At 39.4% G+C, this 20,699-nt stretch overlaps 1 protein-coding gene across 4 annotated transcripts in view; it reads right to left on the bottom strand.

Moving 5' to 3' along the window:
• Positions 1-8,273: 8,273 nt before the first annotated feature.
• The window catches only part of Kcnn2 (potassium calcium-activated channel subfamily N member 2), a 390,602-nt gene continuing 378,176 nt past the window's right edge, over positions 8,274-20,699 (bottom strand). For 3 of the 4 annotated variants that reach the window (XM_029546834.1, XM_029546835.1, XM_029546836.1), the window contains 4 exons: positions 17,024-17,151; positions 13,656-13,664; positions 11,028-11,097; positions 8,278-8,888 (listed from right to left, as the gene is read on the bottom strand). In XM_029546834.1, coding sequence (XP_029402694.1) covers positions 8,601-8,888; positions 11,028-11,097; positions 13,656-13,664; positions 17,024-17,151 — 495 coding nt within the window. In that variant the 3' untranslated portion in view covers positions 8,278-8,600. Of the gene's footprint in view, positions 8,889-11,027; positions 11,098-13,655; positions 13,665-17,023; positions 17,152-20,699 lie in introns of all 4 variants that reach the window. The other variant, XM_021214229.2, reaches the window with a different exon arrangement.

The following is a 20,699-nucleotide window of genomic DNA, read 5'->3' as shown; positions in this document are numbered from 1 at the left end:
AAGAATTACAGAAAAGCACAATCAAACAGGTGAAGGAAATGAACAAAACCATCCAAGATATAAAAAATGGAAATAGAAACAATAAAGAAATAAAAAAGGGAGACAACCCTGGAGATAGAAAACCTAGGAAAGAGATCAGGAGTCATAGATACAAGCATCACCAACAGAATACAAGAGATAGAAAGAATCTCAGGGGCAGAGATACTAATTGACACAACAGTCAAAGAAAATGAAAAATGCAAAAAGATCCTAACCCCAAACATCCAGGAAACCCAGGACACATTGAGAAGACCAAACCTAAGGATAATAGGTATGGAAGAGAGTGAAGATTCCCAACTTAAAGGGCCAGTAAATATCTTCAACAAAATTAAAGAAGAAAACTTCCCTAACCTAAAGAAAGAGATGCCCATGAACATACAAGAAACCTACAGATCTCCAAATAGACTGGACCAGAAAAGAAATTGCTCCTGTCATATAATAATCAAAACACCAGATGCATTAAATAAAGAAAGAATATCAAAAGCAGTAAGGGAAAAAGGTCAAGTAACATAAAAAAGGCAGACCTATCAGAATTACACCAGACTTCTCACCAGAGACTATGAAAGTCAGAAGATCCTGGGCAGATGTGATACAGACCCTAAGAGAACATAAAGGCCAGCCCAGACTACTATACCCAGCAAACTCTCAAATACCATAGATGGAGAAAACAAGATATTCTATGACAAAACCAAATTTACANAATATCTTTCCACAAATCCAGCCCTTCAAGGATAATAAATGGAAAACACCAACACAAGGAGGGAAAGTACACTCTGGAAAAGGCAAGAAAATTATCTTTCAACAAACCCAAAAGAAGATAGGCACGCAAACATAATTCCAACTCTAACAATAAAAATAACAGGGAGTAACAATCACTTTCCCTTAATATCTTTTAGCATCAATTGACTCAACTCCCTAATAAAAAGCCATAGACTAACAGACTGGACTCATTAATAGGACCCAGCATTTTGCTGCATACAGGAAATGCATCTCAGTGACAAAGACAGACATTACTCAGAGTAAAAGTCTGGAATAAAATTTTCCAAGCAATTGGTCCCAAGAAACAAGCTGGAATAGCCATTCTAATATCATATAAAATGGACTTTCAATCAAAAGTTAGCAAAAAGGATAAGGAAGGACACTTTATTCTGGTCAAAGGAAAAACCTTCCAAGATGAACTGAACATATATGCTCTAAATGCAAGGGCAGTCACATTCATAAAAGAAACTTTACTAAAGCTCAAAGCACACATGGCAACCTACACAATAAAAGTGGGAGACTTTAATACCCCATTTTCAGCAATGGACAGATCGAGGAAACAGAAACTAAACAGAGACACAGTGAAACTAACAGAAGTCATGAACCAAATGGGTCTAACAGATATTTATAGAACATTTCATCCTAAAGCAAATGAATATACTTTCTCCTCAGCACCTCATGGTACCTTCTCCAAAACTGACCATGTAATTGGTCACAAAACAGGCCTCAACAGATACAAAAAGATTGAAATAATTTCATGCGCCCTATCAGATCACCTTGGACTAAGGCTGGTCTTAAATACCAACAGAAATAAACTAACATAATCATACACATGGAAACTGAACAGTGCTCTATTCAATGATAACTTGCTCAAGAAAGAAATAAAGAAATTAAAGACTTTTTAGAATTTAATGAAAATGAAGACACTTCATACCAAAACTTATGGGACACAATGAAAGCAGTGGTAAGAGGAAAACACATAGCTCTAAGTGCTTCCAAAAAGAAACTGGAGAGAACTTACACTAGCAGCTGAGAGCACAAAAGCTCTAGAACAAAAAGAAACAAATACACCCAAGAGGAGTAGACAGCAGGAAATGATCAANCTCAGGGCTGAAATCAACCAAATAGAAACAAAAAGAACTATATAAAGTATCATGAAAACCAGGAACTGGTTCTTTGAGAAAATCAACAAAATAGATAAACCCTTAGCCAGACTAACCAGAGGGCACAGAGACAGTATACACATTAATAAAATCAGAAATGAAAAGGGAAACATAACATTGGAAACCGTGGAAATGCAAAAAAATCATCAGATCCTACTACAAAAGTTTATACTCAACTAAATTGGAAAATCTGGATGAAATGGACAATTTTCTAGACATAAAAAAGGTACAAAAGTTAAAACAGGACCAGATAAAACATCTAAAGAGTCTCATAACCCCTAATGAATTAGAAGCAGTCATTAATAATTTCCCAGCTACAAAAAAATCCAGGACCAGATGGGTTGAGTGGAGAGTTCTATCAGACCTTTAAAGGAGACCTAATAACAATACTCTTTAAACTACTACACAAAATAGAAACAGAAAGTATCCTACCCAAGTCATTTTATGAAGCCACAGTTAAGCTTATACCTAAACCACATAAAGACCAAACAAAGAGAACTTCAGACCAATCTCTCTTATGAACAATGATGCAAAAATACTAAATAAAATTCTTGCCAACTGAATCCAACAACACATCAAAATGATCATTCAACATGATCAAGTGGGCTTCATCCCAGGGATGCAGGGATGGTTCAATATACGGAAATCCATCAATGTAATCCACTACATAAACAAATTCAAAGAAAAAAAAACTGCATGATCATTTCATTAGATGCTGAAATGGCATTTGACAAAATTCAGCATCCCTTCATTTTAAGTGTCTTGGAAAGATCAGGAATTCAAGGCCCATACCTAAACATAGTAAAAGCAATATACAGCAAACCAGTAGCCAACATCAAACTGAATGGAGAAAAACTTGAAGCAATCCTACTAAAATCAGGGACTACACAAGGCTGCTCACTCTCTCCCTATCTGTTCAACATAATTCTTGAAATTCTAGCTAGGGCATTTAGACAACAAAAGGAGGTCAAAGGGATACAAATTGGAAAGGAAAAAGTCAAAATATCACTATTTGCCGATGATATGATGGTATACTTAAGTAACCCCCAAAATTCCAGAGAACTCCTAAAGCTGAAAAACAACTTCAGCAAAGTGTTTGGATATAAAATTAACTCAAACACATCAGTAGCCTTCCTCTGCACAAAGGATAAACAGGCTGAGAAAGAAATTATGGAAATAACACCTTTCACAATAGTCACAAATAATATAAAATACCTTGGTGTGACTCTAACTAAGGAAGTGAAAGATCTGTATGACAAGAACTTCAAGTCTCTGAAGAAATCAAAGTTCTCAGAAAATGGAAAGATCTCCCATGCTCATGGATTGGCAGGCTTAATATAGTAAAAATGGGCTGGGCAGTGGTGGTGCACACCTTTAATCCCAGCACTTGGGAGGCAGAGCCAGTTGGATTTCTGAGTTCAAGGCCAGACTGGTCTACAGTAAGTTCCAGGACAGCCAGGGCTGTACAGAGAAACCCTGTCTCAACACACACACACACACACACACACACACACACACACACACACACACACACACACATTAAAAATGGCCATCTTGCCAAAAGCAATCTACAGATTCAGTGCAATCCCCATCAAAATTCCAAATCAGTTCCTTTTTTTTTCTTTCTTTCTTTTTTTATTTTTTCAAGACAGGGTTTCCCTGTGTAGCCCTGGCTGTCCTGGAACTCACTTTGTAGACCAGGCTGGCCTTAAACTCAGAGATCTACCTGCCTCTGCCTCCCAAGTGCTGGATTAAAGGCGTGAGCCACCACACCTGGCTTTAAAGCAATTCTTCATAGAGTTAGAAAGAGCAATTTCCAAATTCATTTGGAAAAACAAAAAACCCAGGATAGCAAAACCTATTCTTAACAATAAAATAACTTCTGGGGGAATCACTATACTTGACCTCAAGCTGTATTACAGAGGAATAGTGATAACAACAGCATGGTATTGACACAAGAGATATTTAGGAAGATCCATGGAGTAGAATTGAAGACCCAGAAATGAACCCACACACCTATGCTCACTTGATCCTTGACAAAGGAGCTAAAATCATCCAGTGGGGGGAAAAACCCAGCATTTTAAACAAATGGTACTGGTTCAACTGGTGGTAAGCATGTAGAAAAATGCAAATTAACCCATTCTTATCTCCTTGTACAAAGCTCAAGTCCAAGTGGATCAAGGACCTTCACATAAAACCAGATACACTGAAACTTATAGAGGAGAAAGAGGGGCAGGGAAGAGCCTCAAACACATGGGCACAGGGGAAAAATTCCTGAAGAGAACACCAATGGCTTATGCTGTAAGATCAAGAGTTGACTAATGGGACCTCATAAAATTGCAAAACTTCTGTAAGGCAAAGGGCACTGTCAGTAGGACAAAAAGGCAACAGATTGGGCAAAGATCTTTACCAATCCTACATCTAATATCCAATATATACAAAGAACTCAAGAGGTTAGACTCTAGAGAACCAAATAACCCTAATAAAAATGGGGTACAGAGCTAAACAATGAATTCTCAACTGAGGAATACTGAATGGCTGAGAAGCACCTAAAGAAATGTTCAACGTCTGTAGTCACCAAGGAAATGCAAATCAAAACAACTCTGAGATTCCACCCTACACCAGTCAGAATGGCTAAGAGTAAAAACTCAGGTGACAGCAGATGCTGGCTAGGATGTGGAGAAAGAGGAATACTCCTCCATTGCTGGTGGGATTGAAAGCTGGTATAACCACTCTGGAAATCAGTTTGGTGGTTCCTCAGAAAATTGGACATAGTAGTACCTGAGGACCCAGCTATACCACTCTTGGGCATATACCTAGAAGATGCTCCAACATGCAATAATGACACATGCTCCACTATGTTCATTGCAGCCTTATTTATAATAGCCAGAAGCTGGAAAGAACCCTGATGTCCTTCAATAGAGGAATGGATACAGAAAATGTGGTACATTTACACAATGGGGTACTACTCAGCTATTAAAAATGATGAATTCATGAAATGCTTAGGCAAATGGATGGAACTAGAAAATATCCTGTGTGAGCTAACCCAATTGCAAAAGTACACACATGGTAGGCACTCACTATAATTGGATATTAGGCCAAAAGCTCCAGATAACCAGGATACAATTCACAGGCCACATGAAGCTGAATAAGAAGGAAAACCAAAATGTGGGTGCTTCTGTCCTTCTTAGAAGGAGAACAAAATACTCACAGGAGCAAATATAGAGATAAAATATTGAGCAGAGACTAAAGGAAAGGCCACCCAGAGACTCCTACCCAGGGATTTATCCCATATACAGTTACCAAACCCAGACAATATTGTGGATGCCAAGAAGTCCATGCTGAAAGGAGCCTGATATGGCTGTCTCCTGAGAGGCCCTGCCAGAGCCTTACAAATACAGTGATGGATGTTTGAGGGCAACCACCGGACTGATCGTGGGGTCTCCAGTAGAGGAGTTAGAGAAACGACTGAAGGAGTTGAACGGGTTTGCAATTCCATTGGAAGAACAATATCAATCAGACCCCCCAGAACTCTCAGGGACTAAGCCATAAACAAAGGAGTACATGTGGCTCCAGCTGCATATGTAGCAGAGGATGGCCTTGTCATGCATCAATAGGAGTTGAGGTCCTTTGTCTCATGAAGGCTGGATAGATGCCCCAGTGTAGGTGAATAGAGAGAGGGTAGGGAGGTGAGAGTGAGTGGGTGTTTGAAGGAACACCTTCATAGAGTAGATGAAGTGATAGGTGTTTCCAGGAGGGAGGGAAAATGGGAAAAGGGATAACATTTGAAATGTAAATAAAGAAAATATCCAATAGCAAATATTTCCCAGCACTGAGAGATCAATACCAGGCTCTGTAAAAAACTATAGATATGAGTCTATATATGGGTAGGAGGTTAGATATAAATGATGAGCATTTTTCAAGGGTATAGGAGGAGGCAGAGATAAATCATGAATCCTGATTAGAGTCTGTTTTATCATGTCTTTTCTCAGGGCTAGACAAAGTTTAAACAAAACAAAACAAGAGGGTTAATATCAACTCTAAGCAATAGCTGCTTTTTTAGTGCCCATGAACTGCTTACAAACATATTGGCTGGATCATTCCAGGTACTTTGCTGAAGAGCCTCTTGGAAAACAGCCATGAAGAAAGGAGAAAAGGAGAAAGGCACTGAAGGTTTCCAAGTTGAACACCACTTATGCATTTGGCTTGTCTTCACTTCCTTTTTTTCCTAATGGCTTGCATAGACACATTGTTTGCTTAAGAAAGTCGGGGAAGTTACTGAAGAAGAAAGTGCCTGCAATTTATAATGATATACACTGACTGTAGAGAAAGAGGGCAGAGAGTGGCCAGCCAAAAGAGCAACAGAACTCAAAATTTTACTGAGTATTCTGAGGTGCGCATTGCAGACGTAAGACTCTCTAAGGATTCCACCTAATGTTCAAAGCCATTTGAATGGAGATTTGATAATTCTACATAAAGGGAATTTAAGAAAGCAGGATCATGACAGGCATGTCTTTTGAGTGGATGGGTCTCTTGCCTCTTTTAAGTTGTGACTAGTTTGCATTAAAAAAAAGAGGAAAGATATGTCTGTCAATCTTCATATATTTTGTACAAAGGGATGTAAGGGTGAGATTAATCTGAAGCACAAAAGAGAACCCAATCCAGAGAGCTATGGCAAAGAGGAAGAAAACGGACAGCACAGAATGCAACCTAAATTTAAGCTCCCCTTTTCTTTTTCTCTCTGCAACAAGAAAAGCAATGTATTATTTTTGCCACTCTCTTGGATTGCCAACTGATCAGTAGAGTGATAATTAAACTTAATTATGTCGAGTCTGATTTTAGTCACCACGGAGGTAGAAAACACAAGAATTAACTACATCAATTACAAGAACATATCGTCTTTTCAAAAATGTTCTCCTTTTTTTTTTTCAGTGTTTGTACCAAATATTTGCTATATTCTTGTATGCGATCCAAAATATATAAAAAGACAGTTTAAATGCATCTATGAATGAGAAATCTCGATGAGGTAGGATGTTGACATTTGTTTAACTCCACAGCATGTATCCATAAACAGTGTTATCATCTCCCTTTAGAATTAAAAGACCTTCCAGGCCTTATCTTCATCCAGCATAGATGTAAATATATAAAGAGAAAAGGATTGGTTTCAGCAACTCTGGGTAGTTAGTAGATAAGGAGACTTCCTGTTGTCTCAAATACGGTACTTGGTCTTAGATGAAAGCTGATTTTCTTTGAAATTATAGAGATTAGAATGGGAAGGGTTTTTTTTTTTTCTATTGAACTACGCAAAGCAGATCAAATACATCACTCCAGCTTTTGTTAAAGAAGAGAATAATAATGCTTGAAACTCCCAACACTGTGAGTTTGACCACAGAGGAGATAGGGCCTACAGTTAGCAGGTGAGGCTTCTGAACATACTTTCTGAAATGAATATTCTTCAGGCTCTGACCAATGTAAGCAAGTTGGCTTCAGAGCGTGTAACAGGCTGTGATTCATCACGGTGCACTGGCCCTGTCACTTCATCTCAGCTCTTCCAGCAGGGTCTGGGAGACAACTTTCTGTGAGAGAATTCCATGTGGTCCCCTCCACCCACTCTTTTTAATCTTAGTTCCTTCTTATGGTGACTTTGCACTGCACTTGCAGCCTAAACTATCCAGCTCCCATTCCCATATCACTCTTGATTTGTGACATTTACCGTATATCATTAATAGAGTCCAAGAAAGGACCATATGTTAGGAAGGGACGGGTTTTGCTCATATATATTTATTATTCTGATGGCAATCTACATACTGATATATAGATCTGTGGATAGATGTGCCTATGGCACACACTGAATAGTATTGCCTGGGGCTTTCATGGTAAATGAAGTAGGAAATTGGAAACCACTAGTTTAGACCTGAAATTATGCAACATGAGTTCACAGAGAGTGATGTCCTTTGGTACTTCTGTCATGTATATTTGCTTGTAAAATAGGAATGACCATCTAAAGCATCTCTTCCCCTTGTTTGCGATCATCCTGATAAAACTGTCCAACTTCCCATATCATTTGGAAGCAAAGTACACAAGAATATACTGTCAACTGAAAACAGGGTGGGGCAAAAAGGTCTCGCTATTCATAGTTCAGGAAGGAAAATCCTCACGAATCAGAAATAGGAGAGTTTAGTCTTTTTCACACCAGGAGAACTTTGGAAAATCAAAGTTATCAACATTGAACAGATAATAGCCAGTCTTGCTACCCTGAAACCAGTGTGAGTGGTGAAGTTACAGAGTCAGGATAGGAAGAGACCAAACAAATATGTGCAGAAATTAACTTTTTTTTTTATTATATATCATATAATGTAGTAGTAAAGTTTGTTTGAAGTGCATGAATAAAAAGTTAGTGAAATTACAGGAGGAACAATCTATATAGCAATAATTGGTGCATTCCCTGTGCATCTGAAAGAAAAAAAAAAAAAGAGTTTTCACTCATATTTTGGCCTAAAACTTAGTGTTCAGGTTCCCAAGATTCTGACATCAGAACCCGGATAACGCTGATTAGAACCATAGGGGCTTTACAATAAAAGCTAAAATATTGACCATATGATGGCAAAAAGTCTTATTTTGTGGTTAACTTATTCTCTTCTAGCTACTCTCCGATGAAGTTGGTGGCGCTGTGGAGGAGGACCGCCGCCTCCTGGACGAGGACCGGGAGCGCTCAGCATTGTAGGAGACATGCTTGTCATAGTTCTCCATCTGTGTCTCAATGAAGTCCCTTTGCTGTTGTCTGATGGTCTGGCTGATCAGCCCAGGGAGGGCGTGAATGCTACCAATCAAAGTCTCTAGTTTTGTTTCCAGGGTGACGATCCTTTTCTCAAAGTCTTCACTCCTTTCGTTTAAGTCGGAAATCATGTCATACATGATATTCTGGGTCTGGAAAAACAAGAATGAGAAGATAGAAACAGAGAAGTAAGAGGCTTAGTGACTTTTGCCTCAGAAGCAAACTGTCAACTCTTCAGGCTTCAGCACTGGCCTCTTGCCGTGGACAGGTGTGTCAGCTAACAGAAGAGTTTAGGTCACAAAGCAAATTCCGTGAATCTAGACCCCCCTTTAATCCATGCAATTTTAGCGCTGAACTTTAAATGCATGATGACAGACTAGTTGTGATTTAGAAGATGGTGTAGTAAAATGACCAATGGTTTGAGGTTAGATGGAAATGTTACAATTTAATATTTATGTGTGTTCATGATTCTTATACAAGTTAGCATATCAAATTCATTTTTCAACATGTGGCATTACCACATGGCCAATTTTTATGGTGACGGTAAGATTTAAGGAAGAAAAAAAGGTAACAGTCAGATGATAGCGAGGTGTAATACCATAACAGAAGAGTAGGGGTATAATGTAGGATCAATGGACTTGATCAGATAACTTAGTAATTTAAAGCAATCAATACACATCTTCTGCTGCCTTATGTTTCAAATATCATATCTCTTTTTATTGACTCAAACCCCAAATTTCATAGATTAGATGTAAAATAATAACCCTCAATAAGATCAATAGTGGTGGTGATTCTAAGTTACTAGTTCAGGGCTGGGGGTAAAACTCAGCGGTTAAACTTTTGTCTAATAGGCACAAAGCACTGGGTGTGTATTCTCTGAACCATGCAAGCAAACATTTACAGGCCACCTCACTGGGAATGATCTATTTAGAGCCACATGGTCTGAAGGACGCATGTGAAATGCTGTCTTTGTACAGAAAACTGAAGTTGTCTCGATCAGAGGCAGTCATGAGTCTGAGTCTTGATTACAGTTCTTGAAATAGTTACTTGAGGGGATTCCAAGGCTCATCAGCTCAGAGCAAGGGATGGAAAGGGGTGGCTGAGCAGAAGGGAGAGATATGCTCCACCCAGTCTACTGCCACCTTTCCCAAATCCCAGACCCCCTTGTACTTCATGTCTTTCTTGTTTCTCTTCCAGCTTCACAGCTGTTTAAAGATGATAAAGGAACCTACAGAAGGAGCCATTTGGAACACAGCCATTTTGTTTTGGTTGAGCCACAGACCCAGGGAGTACTAATTTTAGTTTTACTACATTCTTGGAAAAACTGAGCAATATCTGTTCATTAGAAAGATACTGAACTCTTATGGCATGCTTTCTCTCGTGGTCAGAGTAAAGATGGTACATAAACAACTCAAATATATTTTACCTTGAATATATCTTTGATGTATCTGATGTCCAATTTTCACAGACTATACTTGAAGATTTAGCAAAAACAGAATATGACTTATTAAATATAAAACAGGATGCATATGACTTAGTGTTGCCTCTGCCAAAGCAATTGTGCTAAAAGGCAGAACACATACATACTTCTATTCTAGAGTCTCTTTTAGAGCTAGCTGAACAGGATGTAATGTTTACACAGTTGATAAATATTCATATTTCCAGAGTGGCTGTTACTTATGGTGGAACAATAAAAAAAAAGATAAATCTTGTAAATGTGACAAAGAACTAGAAAACTATTAATGTACTTGTTAAAAAGAAGTATGATTGTTAAATAACGGAGAATGCTAGAAAAGTGAGTGTGTGTGTGTGTGTGTGTGTGAGAGAGAGAGAGAGAGAGAGAGAGAGAGAGAGAGAGAGAGAACAGATTTTAGTTTAGAATATAATTTCTGGGATTCTAAAACATTCAATTTATATAGGTTTGGGCTTGCTTAAAAATATATAAAATAGAATAAGAATGATGAGTTCTATTTATCTCAGAACCTCATTGTCATATTCAAGATATAGTTCTGTCCTCTCGGGGAAGAGACATCATTTCGTATTTTATGGTATTGCCAGTATACTCCCCTATGGAAGATTTTAGCACTGGAGTTGTATAATGTACATAGGAAAAGAGCATATGAACTCAGAACATATTTTAGAAAAAAAATGTTTCTAGATCAGATCATCCTTTTGAGGTAGTTTGATAGATTTGTTAAATGTGTGGTGGCTTCTATGGAATTACTGCTCATCACTCTGCCATGGTCAGTTTCAAAGGTTACAACCACAAGGGCTGAGCCCATCAGGGTTACCTTTGCCAGATCCACTAGGGTATTTGCTTGGTCATTCAGTTTCCTCTGTTCCATCTTCACACTTCTTAATCTAGAAGACAGAATCTGAAGTTAGAAAGGTCTTCCAGTTTTCCCTGGCTATGTTACTGCTTTCAAAGGGCATGCACAAAATCCACAAGAGCAAGTAACTGCATGGAAAATGCCTTGGCTATTTGGGGGGTAAAGTCCACACTGGTTATGTGTCTGGTACAGTGAGAAGCATGCTCCCCCAACACCGCAAAAAAGAAAGGAGAGCAAGAGATGAGATGTCCTCAGGACAACCATGTACCAGGGAAGTTGAATTCGGGAAGACTCATAAGGATTTAACCGTATGAGAAAAAGCCAAAACATTCCTTAAAGCCCCAGTATCGTGACAGATAGACATAGGAAGAAATATGCAAAGCAACTGGGATTTCATCATGTTGAGCAATGGACACCTTCCTATGCCTACGTGACTAGATACAGGTATTAACCCTGTTTAGTCTGAAATGAATTGGGTTAGGCATTTGAACCTGATGAGAACACAGTGATAAGTGAGATTCTTGTTAACAAAAACCACTTTTATTCAACCAGCAGCAAGATAACTCAAAACATATAATTTTCTTACCCTATTTGCTTTGGCTTTACCATTGACATTGAATTAGAACAGAGGCCAGACCGTTTCTTTGAGAGAATCTCTTTTAGCTTCTATTGTAGATTTTGTTTGTTTTGTTTTGCTTTTTATGGCAAAGTATCTGTTAGGTAGAGTTTTTGTTTTTAAGGTTATTTTCAGTTGCTTTAATATGTCATTGCATGTATTTGATGGACGGTCACAAGGCCACTCTTTTAAAAAGCCATTTTTTTTCTAAATGAAACCCTTACTATTCTTTCACTTACTTACTGTAGTAAGATAGTAAATATTTATTACATTATTGTTATATTCAACAAATTATGAGTTTACAAGACAAAGGTGGGTTACTGTTTCATAAGCCAGCTATCTAAAGTTCATCTCCAAAAAAATAAATCGGTAGCTTTGAGTTATTTGTGACAAAGGAAAACGAAAATCCATGCTAACCTCACTTTGGTTTTGATAATCATTCACTAAGTATGGTTTCAATGAAGGAAGAAAATATTTTATACTATTTAATTTAAATAGAATATAACTACATAAATGAAATAAAAACTCACAGGGCAAGATTTTACTGCCAGGGAAACTCTCTTCATATGTTTATAGAATTTAGTGATTTCGTCTTGCACTTAGGACAGTCAGCTTATAGCTAAATCTGCTCCACAGAGAAGACACCAGCTAAGAGTCTAAAGGCTGACCACCTGTAATATAGCCTTAAGCAATATAAAATGGTTCAGATTCATCTATCCATTGTTGTTCGTTCAAAACTTGGAACCATGTTACTGGCTCCATTGTGTGTTATCATAGAGACAGAGTAAGCTGTCGTCTGAAAGAAATCTACAAATGCATATTTAAATTCAATATGTTGTTGACAGAGTTTTCACTGAGCACCAAGAAATGTTCTAACTCTTGACTTCTACCTTTTATAAACCAGAAAAAAAATCAAGCCAAAACCATCCTGACTTTCTGTGTGTCAGTAAGGAGAAGTATGATAGGAAAGCTGCAATGTCACCTGGGGCCTCCAGTCTCACTGACCCCAGTTTGACTTTGTTCTTCAAGTATGGAATGGCGGGTTAGATAGACTAGGACCATAGTTGGTGCTGGAGGTGTCCTTAAGTGACATGCAATGCAAATGAGACCTTAATGCTAAGACATATGGAAAGACAGCTTTCCATAGCTTTAACTATCAAGAATATCTGGATTTTTGCAAGAAAAAGTGTCAGGTAGGTCTTACCCTGTCTTTAGCTTGTGACACCTCCTTAAAATGTTTTTCACAGGGGATGGGGAAGGTCTCAGCTTAAAGAGAATTCGATCTCAGCTTTAAAAATGACAGTTGACGCCATTTTACTTATTACTGTAAATGCTACCTTTTATGACAGAGACTTACATCAAGTTTTCTTTTAAAATTTAATAATGGCCAGAGTTTAGAAATCTGGGCCAGATAGCTCCAGACATCTATGAATAAAGTCTTGAACTTTGTAAAACAAGAGGAGGTAGAAAGCAATGGTTGGTTAGGTAAATGTGAGAACTTTTTCAAAAGTAGTGGAGCCCAGTGTCCTTCTGCTGGATTTCCAAGCTACGTCTGACAGTAGAATTTTGCCCGTGCTATTTATTACTAATCTAGACAGCTGACATAGTAACCCTGATTGGAACTCCATTAGCTCTTGGGACTCGTCATGTGGTTTGCCTGTCTCGGGCCTGCCTTCCCAGACTCTCTGAGATATAGGAGGACAGACAGAGACCCTGCTCAAGCTGCAGCTGCCAGAATAAAAGGTAACATGCACATGTATAGTACACTTTTTTTTTTCCACAAAAAGATTAAGAAACAGATGTTGATTTCTTCCTTGTGAACTTCACTTATCACAGGAAAATATCATGATTTTGGATCACATTTCCATAGCAGCAATCAGACTACCAAAATTCACAAATAAAGGAATCTGCTGGGTGCATGCAGCCAGTAGAAAATTCTGCAAATGTTGAAAGGAACAGCTCACACAACTTACTTCCGAGCTCTATTTTCATTTTGTTGAAATAAAAAAAGACAAAACAAAAGAAAAGAAACTGTGAAGTATTCCGGAACACAAGATAACATAAGGCGGTGTTCAGTTGTGCACTGGGGGCTCGATTCGTCAGCTGGAAGACCCTGCGGGATCTTGACATTGATTGGCACTAGACAATTCGTCACCATCGTTTGTTGCCACTACACTCTGCCTACCTGAAAGCACTTGGCTTCCTCTTAAACCAGAGTTCAGAAGGAAGAACGTGCATAAAGTCACGTTGGTCTCTTCACACTTGGTGTTCAAGGGAATAATAGGAAACAAAGGCTTAGAGTGATAGGAACAATGATTCCTTGGAGTGGGGGGAGCAAGTCTTTACCATATCGGGGCTATTCAGAATCCCCTCTAATATAAATTATGCACATTAGCTTTTTGGCTCTAGACAAATTCATGTTGATTGATGGATCCATGGTTGAGACAGAAGAATGAAAGAGTCAAAGCTGCTATCAGAAAAAGGGTTGAGAGTTAGAGAGAGAACATTGCATGGCATCGAGTGACGATTCAAAGGGACAAATGCATTACTGAAAAGAGGGCACTGGCCTAGAGAGTTTAGCTTCATCAGAGGCTAGAGAGGTCACTTGTTGGGAAAGTGGCCATAAAATATGGAAAAGAGAAAGAGCTGAGCTAGAGACAGCTGGCTGAAGAGGAGAGAGCAGTGAAAACTGCTCCCGGGGACAAGCGGAGAGGAACAAAAGCCAGACAAGCTCTAGCAAATGACTTGCGAGTTTTTGTCCAGCTAGGAAGTTCTGCTTCAGGCAGTGCTGCCAGATGATGCTAAGATACCCCTGAGTCTAAACGGTGGGCAGGGAAGGCCTGGCTCTGAGGAATCGAGCCCTGTGTGCTGTCTTTCAAAACGTTACTCTACATCTTCCAAAATGAAGTTAACATGACAAGTGATTGTGCACCATTAGCATCAGGTAGCCCAACCCGCCCTCCTAAATGAACTTACCCTGCTGTAATTGTTCATAAGCCTTAAGTATCCCCCCCCCCCCAGCAAAGGAAACCCAGTAATGCCCAGACTCTTATAAAATATTTCTGAATGTAATTGGATTCATCTGCTTTGGATGTCCACATTGTATGTTTTAAAAGGCAAGAAAAGGATGAGAATGGGAAATGTCTGATGGAAGCAGAAGAGTAACAAGAGGTGGCTCTGTCACACTGTCCAGAGCAGCCAGCTGAAGAACTCATATAAGCACCTCCCACATGCCCCACTCATCAGGCTAACATGTCGCATCAGACAGATTTGCCACTTGTTTTGGGACATTTCGTGAAAGCATCTTTCTTCTAGATTCATACTATTTTGTTAAAAAAAAGAAACTTATAGCAAAGTTAAAAGATTTTGCAGTGAATAAATACCCACATAGTATACAATATTAGTGTGGATGTACTTATACAACTTGAAGCACATGACCAAATAAATTAAATGGCCACCACATCCACACGGTTCTAGGACTGTATTACTAGCTCCATTGGCACATGCTTTGGATTTTTTTTTTTCCATTGGAAAATTAATCAAACAGGTAAACCAAATGTAGCTGTACTTTAGGTATTTTCACTGACAGGCACACAGAATCCTGGAGCAAAGAAGCAGCATGGTTAGGACACATGGACGTACTTACTCGTCATCCATCTTCAGTCCTTTATCTTTGGATGCATGTATCTTCTCATTCCCAGAAAGGGAAGTTGCCTATCACACTCAAACAACATAGACTACCATGATTTGCAGTGTCTGCTCCAGAAATATTGGCTTAGTGTGTTGAAGGGCTTTAGAGAGCACACTTTCTTTACAACTGAGTCCTTTGGGAAAGTGGCTATCTAGCTGGGCCTTGGAAACACAGAGGAAGAATATGAGTCTCTCTTGGGGCCTCTGTCTTGTACAGGGAATGAAAGAAAAGTCCAACCGTCTGGCTGGAGCTCCTGAGTTGGCCCTGGGTCAAGGAAGCAGCTGAGCTCCAAGGAGCAAGCTCCCGCTTGGTGAGCCAGCTCTAATTTAATTCTCCTCTCTGTATTTTCCATTGACTTTACAAAGAATAATTTTAAAACTCTAGTCCTGTCCTTTCCTTACAAAGCAGGGAGAAAGGCAGTTGTGTGCTTAGTGATGTCACAGAGTTAGAGGGGAAATGCCATTCCCTTCTTAGCAGAATGCATTGGTGGCAATAGGAAAGCACATGTGAGTGCCTGCAAACAGTGACGATAAGCTATTCTACCATCTGTGCAAGGCCTCCTCTATTTTAATCCCGGGATTCCTTGGGTTTTCTTTTGACTAACAGGGGTTTGGATTCCCATAGAAGTATGCATATGAAGACCACTATAGGCACACTATAAGGTACACTTACCAGGGTACCTTAATTAAGCAGGGCAGAGGCTGGACCACTGAAAGGTTAGAAGATAAAAGTCTATGTACTCCTCCCAGAAGGTTAGCAGTTTCATGTTGCCTATGAATTAACTAAATGTGTAAAATAAAAAACCCTAGACTCTCAGCTTTCTTGTGTTGTACTGGCTGTGCCTGAGAAGGCCTATCTCGAGGTCCAGGCAAAGCCCTAATATTTACCCACCTTCCCATCACTACCCTGGTATGTTTCACAAGGAAAGCCACTTGTCTGGGCCCCAATTGTGGCCATGGAGAAAGGGCGTTAAAAGCAAGTCTGTCTGGTGTCATGGTCGGTACCCACATGAGTAACACTTACAGCGCAGGTGATGTCAGCTTGGAGAGAAAGGTATGTTTCCCAGAAATCATTGAGTCTTATGAGGTACAGACTGTTATCTTAAAAGACTCTAGTAATTATATAACAAAGACATGCATGAAAGTAACTTAATAATGGAATACCGAACAATACCAACTTAGCTTTATAGTGAACATAAAATATGTAGATAACCCCAACATCCTAATTAAGAAGTCATTGAATTATTACAGAATTATGACAACTTAATATACTATGTCATATAAAGATGTTTGGTGGCATGCAAAAATCCACATGGATGATATATCATTTCCCCCACAAGGTTAGTCAGTGGATACAAGCTGAATATTTCAGGGCAAATTATATAAATAAATGTACTAATTAAATACAATTATAACAGAAATTATGGCCTTCAAATAGAAAGATATTTCGATTAACACATGATTTTCAGTCATAAAAGGAAATAAACTTTTGTCAGGAGTCCAGTATTAGATTCTCAGATATCTCCTAGAGGCAAACATCACAATGCCTTTTCCCTTCCCTTCCACAAAGGAAGGGCCGACCGGTAAGCACAAGACTCAAAAGACAAGGCTAAGGAGAAAGAGCAAGATGGAAATGAAAACGGGTACTTACTGATGAATAGCTTGCAAGAATTTCCGTTGATGCTTTCTTACTTTTGCGTGGTCGATCTTCTTCACTAGCTTTGTGTTTTTGTAGATTAACCACGTTTCCCTGAGTACATTGGCGGCTGCGTTTTTCACCTGTTTAGAAAAACACAAGAAAAGCAGTTGCTGCATCCTACAGTGGGTTCCAGGTTCCAGGTACTTGTTCCAAGGCTCTATTTTCATCCTGAGAATCACAGTGAACTGCAGCTTTGGAAACTGGTACTCAAAAGACTGTTTTTTTTTGTTGTTGTTGTTGTTTTTTTTTTCTCCCCTGGTTTAGCTGCCTTCATAGAAGGATTTTATGTCTATCTGGGAGCATTTGAGTGAAATATTAGGGAGCTATTACTAATCTCTTTCTGTGCTACACTCTACCTGACTGAATGAGAAGCTATGTTTCTATTCGACACCTTGTATAAAGAGAACACCTAGACGCTCATTCTTCTCCTTTATACTGCAATGCTTCTCAATAGTGTCTCTCTCCCCAGAGAAGGGCAAAATGCCCATTGCCAAGGTTAAGCTTGCCTTTTGCAAGCTCATTCGGTCTGTCTGGCCTGCACAGCAGCACAAGCCAAGGCATGGATCCATGGCTGAATGAATATGGGAGTTCACCCTGTGTATGGTGGCTCCCAGAGAAGCAGTGGTTCATTTGCTTGCTAGCACACGTTAGTTTATCAGGTCGGCATCATGATTTCATGAGAAAATTAAATACACTTCATTTCAAACAGGTGCAAAGGTGCATTAGCCACACCTCATGAAGGCTGGGCATCTTCTTATCTAATCTCTTGCTCTCTTGATTAAAGTCTCTAAAGGCCCTACGTTGGCAGGGTAGAGCTCCCTAGCATGTGTCCATCATTGGACCTGGAATGGTAGAGCTTTTCCAACTAATTGGCTAGTTACTTATCCTAAGAAGTTTTCCCATTTTCATGCCCTTGAGTGAAGAAAGCTCCAGGTTGGTGGGGAGAGGAGTGATGGAGGCCAACTCAGGAGAGGCAGTGCTGGAGGGAAGAGTAGCCTTCGGGCTAAGACTGAGCAATGAGTCCTTGAGTGGATAATAGCCCAGTCAGCTCCAATGCCTGGTGAGCTTGTTGGAAATGACTTTTCTCCAACATGAGAGTGTTAGAGCTGGCAATTACTGATGCCCTGTGATTCCTTATATTTGCAACAAGAAGCTGTCATAGAATTGCACTATCACCATGGTGGTACGTTTACAACTATAGCTTTCTACTTTTGCAAAGAAGTGTCACATTTCAGGGTTAGTGCTATGAAGCCCCTTTTCCTTGAGTGCAATTGTTTGCCCAAATCCATTTTAGGAAAACGACTGGTTTCTTCCAGACCGTGTGTACTTCCTCTGAATAGCTATCACACTTACATAGGAGAGTTCCTCAAACTAATAGGAAAACAGAGGAAGAGACGCAGAATACGGCAGTGAGTCAAAGTAGCAGCCTCCCCCACCTCTCTCCAGGGAAGTTAAGACTAGAAAGAAGCCAAAGCTTAGGTCTTTTCAAAGGTAGAGAAATTGGTGCCATCTGAGAGGTGGGGATTAGAGCACAGAGCACAGTGTGGAAAGAGACTGGCCACCAGTCCTCTAGCAGTGCCCTCTGGGCAAGGTTCCTATGAGACTTGAAGCTCCAAACTGGATAATGGTTGTGGAAACATGGACAGTTGATGAGCATCCCTTGTCTATGTCCTCTCTAGATTTACCTGTACAAGTGACAGTAGTGGGGCTGATTGATGTCCAGATGGGGTATGAAGGTTTATTGCTGGACCATGACCCCGGCATTAAACATAGCAACAGATTTTGTGCAGATTCCCGTCTACAAAGTGAAAGCTCTGAATTACTTTAAAATTCCACCAACTTTTGAAAAGGGTGGCTTCCTGTTTCTTGGATGCATTTTAAATGATTGTTTCCTGTTGAGATGGTAAGGGAACGGGGAATCTCAATTCAGGGTAGAGTGGGTGGGTGATGCCCTGAAAGCCGTATGCTCAGGATCTGTGTTCCCTAAGCAGTCGTCGTAGCTGAAAGGCTTAAATGAAACGAAACCCAGACACTTCCTTTAAAAAAAACCTTGAAGCATGTGAATTGATTTTAAAACACATTCTCTTATTCCCTAATGAAGTCTTTAAAACCCATTACTGCTTTAACTGTTACTTTTCGACATGAACACTACAAAACAATATGTGCCAGAATTACACAACAAAACCAAAACCCAAATTCTGAGATTTTTTTTTTTCCCACCATGGGTCTTTTTGTCCTTGTTAGGGCTGACAGAGATGGGTCAGTGGGCAGATGAATTTGAAAGCACCTGGGAGAACTGGACAAAATTGAGGCTCACATTTCCAAGGACCTGGAGCGCAGCAAGTGTCCATATTCCCTGTCACACTGAGTGTCCCTATCGTCTAGGTAAGCAGGAAGCTGACTTGGAGGGACCTCTTGCCCAGGGAAGATCTGGGCTACACTGTCTAATTATATAGACTTTGGCTCCCTGCCCTCCTCCATCAGTTTTTATAAAGCCTTAAAGGCATACGTCAAAGGTCATGCCACCGATCACTGCCCCTTTCTAGTTTGTTGCTGGTGTTCTGCGTGTCTGTGGTGTTAAGTGGGTGCCATTTGAGACATAAATTACATATAAACATTATTACACCACCTCCAAAGGGTCCTTGTCATTAAAACAAGTATTGAGATCCAGAAAACAACTCTAACCTGTAAGTATGTGATTCAACTATCACATAAGACATCTTCCAGCTGTGATGCATAATATCCTGTGTTGACAGTTATGAAGGATTCACAACTACGTGTAAAAATTACAATGTAGGGGATGGGTTTTACCAAGCGCTGTTTCCCAAGAGGAAATCCTGCAATTCTAGAGCCAATTATGAGTTCTGGGGACATAGTTTGGTCAATGTCTGTTTGCCTAGAAAATAGCAGGCTTTATGTTAGATCCCCAGGACTGAAAAAGTGGAAAATAGCAAATTAAAGTGAGTGAGGAGAAAGACCTCAAGGAGGACTGTTTCTTCCTTACTGACTGCCCTATACCTCATCCCAACATATGCTGAACTAAAGGAAAGTAGAAATGTTTTCTCTATCTTCCTAATGTCCATGTTGAATTGAAATCCTTCATTGGAAAAAAAACATCTAAAAGGCTTGCTAATAAACAGGTAATTGATATGCATAAACAAAAGCCATAGGAGAAATGGAGGCAGTGGTAATAAGAACTGGCCAGATACTTTCATATGACTCCTCAAAGTGTAAAGGCTACCCACGATTACATTGCTGATTCACAGATAATTAAAAAAAAATAAACTATAAACAATAAGATAGGATGTTAAGTATGTCACTGCCTCAAATTTTCTGCAGTACTGGGCATGAAAAACAGCTTATGGCAGTGCTTTGAGAATCAGCAAACCACTTAGAGACGATGAATTGTCAAATGAAACTTTGTATAAACCTATATGATATAAGGAAGCTTTTTAATATCAGTCATTCATAACAATCTGTCATTACTTATATTTTTTCCTTGATTTTTAAACAACTTTGCATGTTCATTTTCAACTTTGGTTTCATTTTTGTTCTCTCCCTGGAGGCCTTTGTGTGTATGTAAGTGCATGGGACTGTGGAAGACACATGTCAACCTTAGGTGTCTTCT

Source organism: Mus pahari, chromosome 15 (assembly GCF_900095145.1).
Source record: "Mus pahari chromosome 15, PAHARI_EIJ_v1.1, whole genome shotgun sequence".
In the NCBI taxonomy this organism is placed as follows: domain Eukaryota; kingdom Metazoa; phylum Chordata; class Mammalia; order Rodentia; family Muridae; genus Mus; species Mus pahari.
The sequence above is the reverse complement of the archived record's forward strand: the minus strand, read 5'-3'. Positions and strand labels throughout refer to the sequence as shown.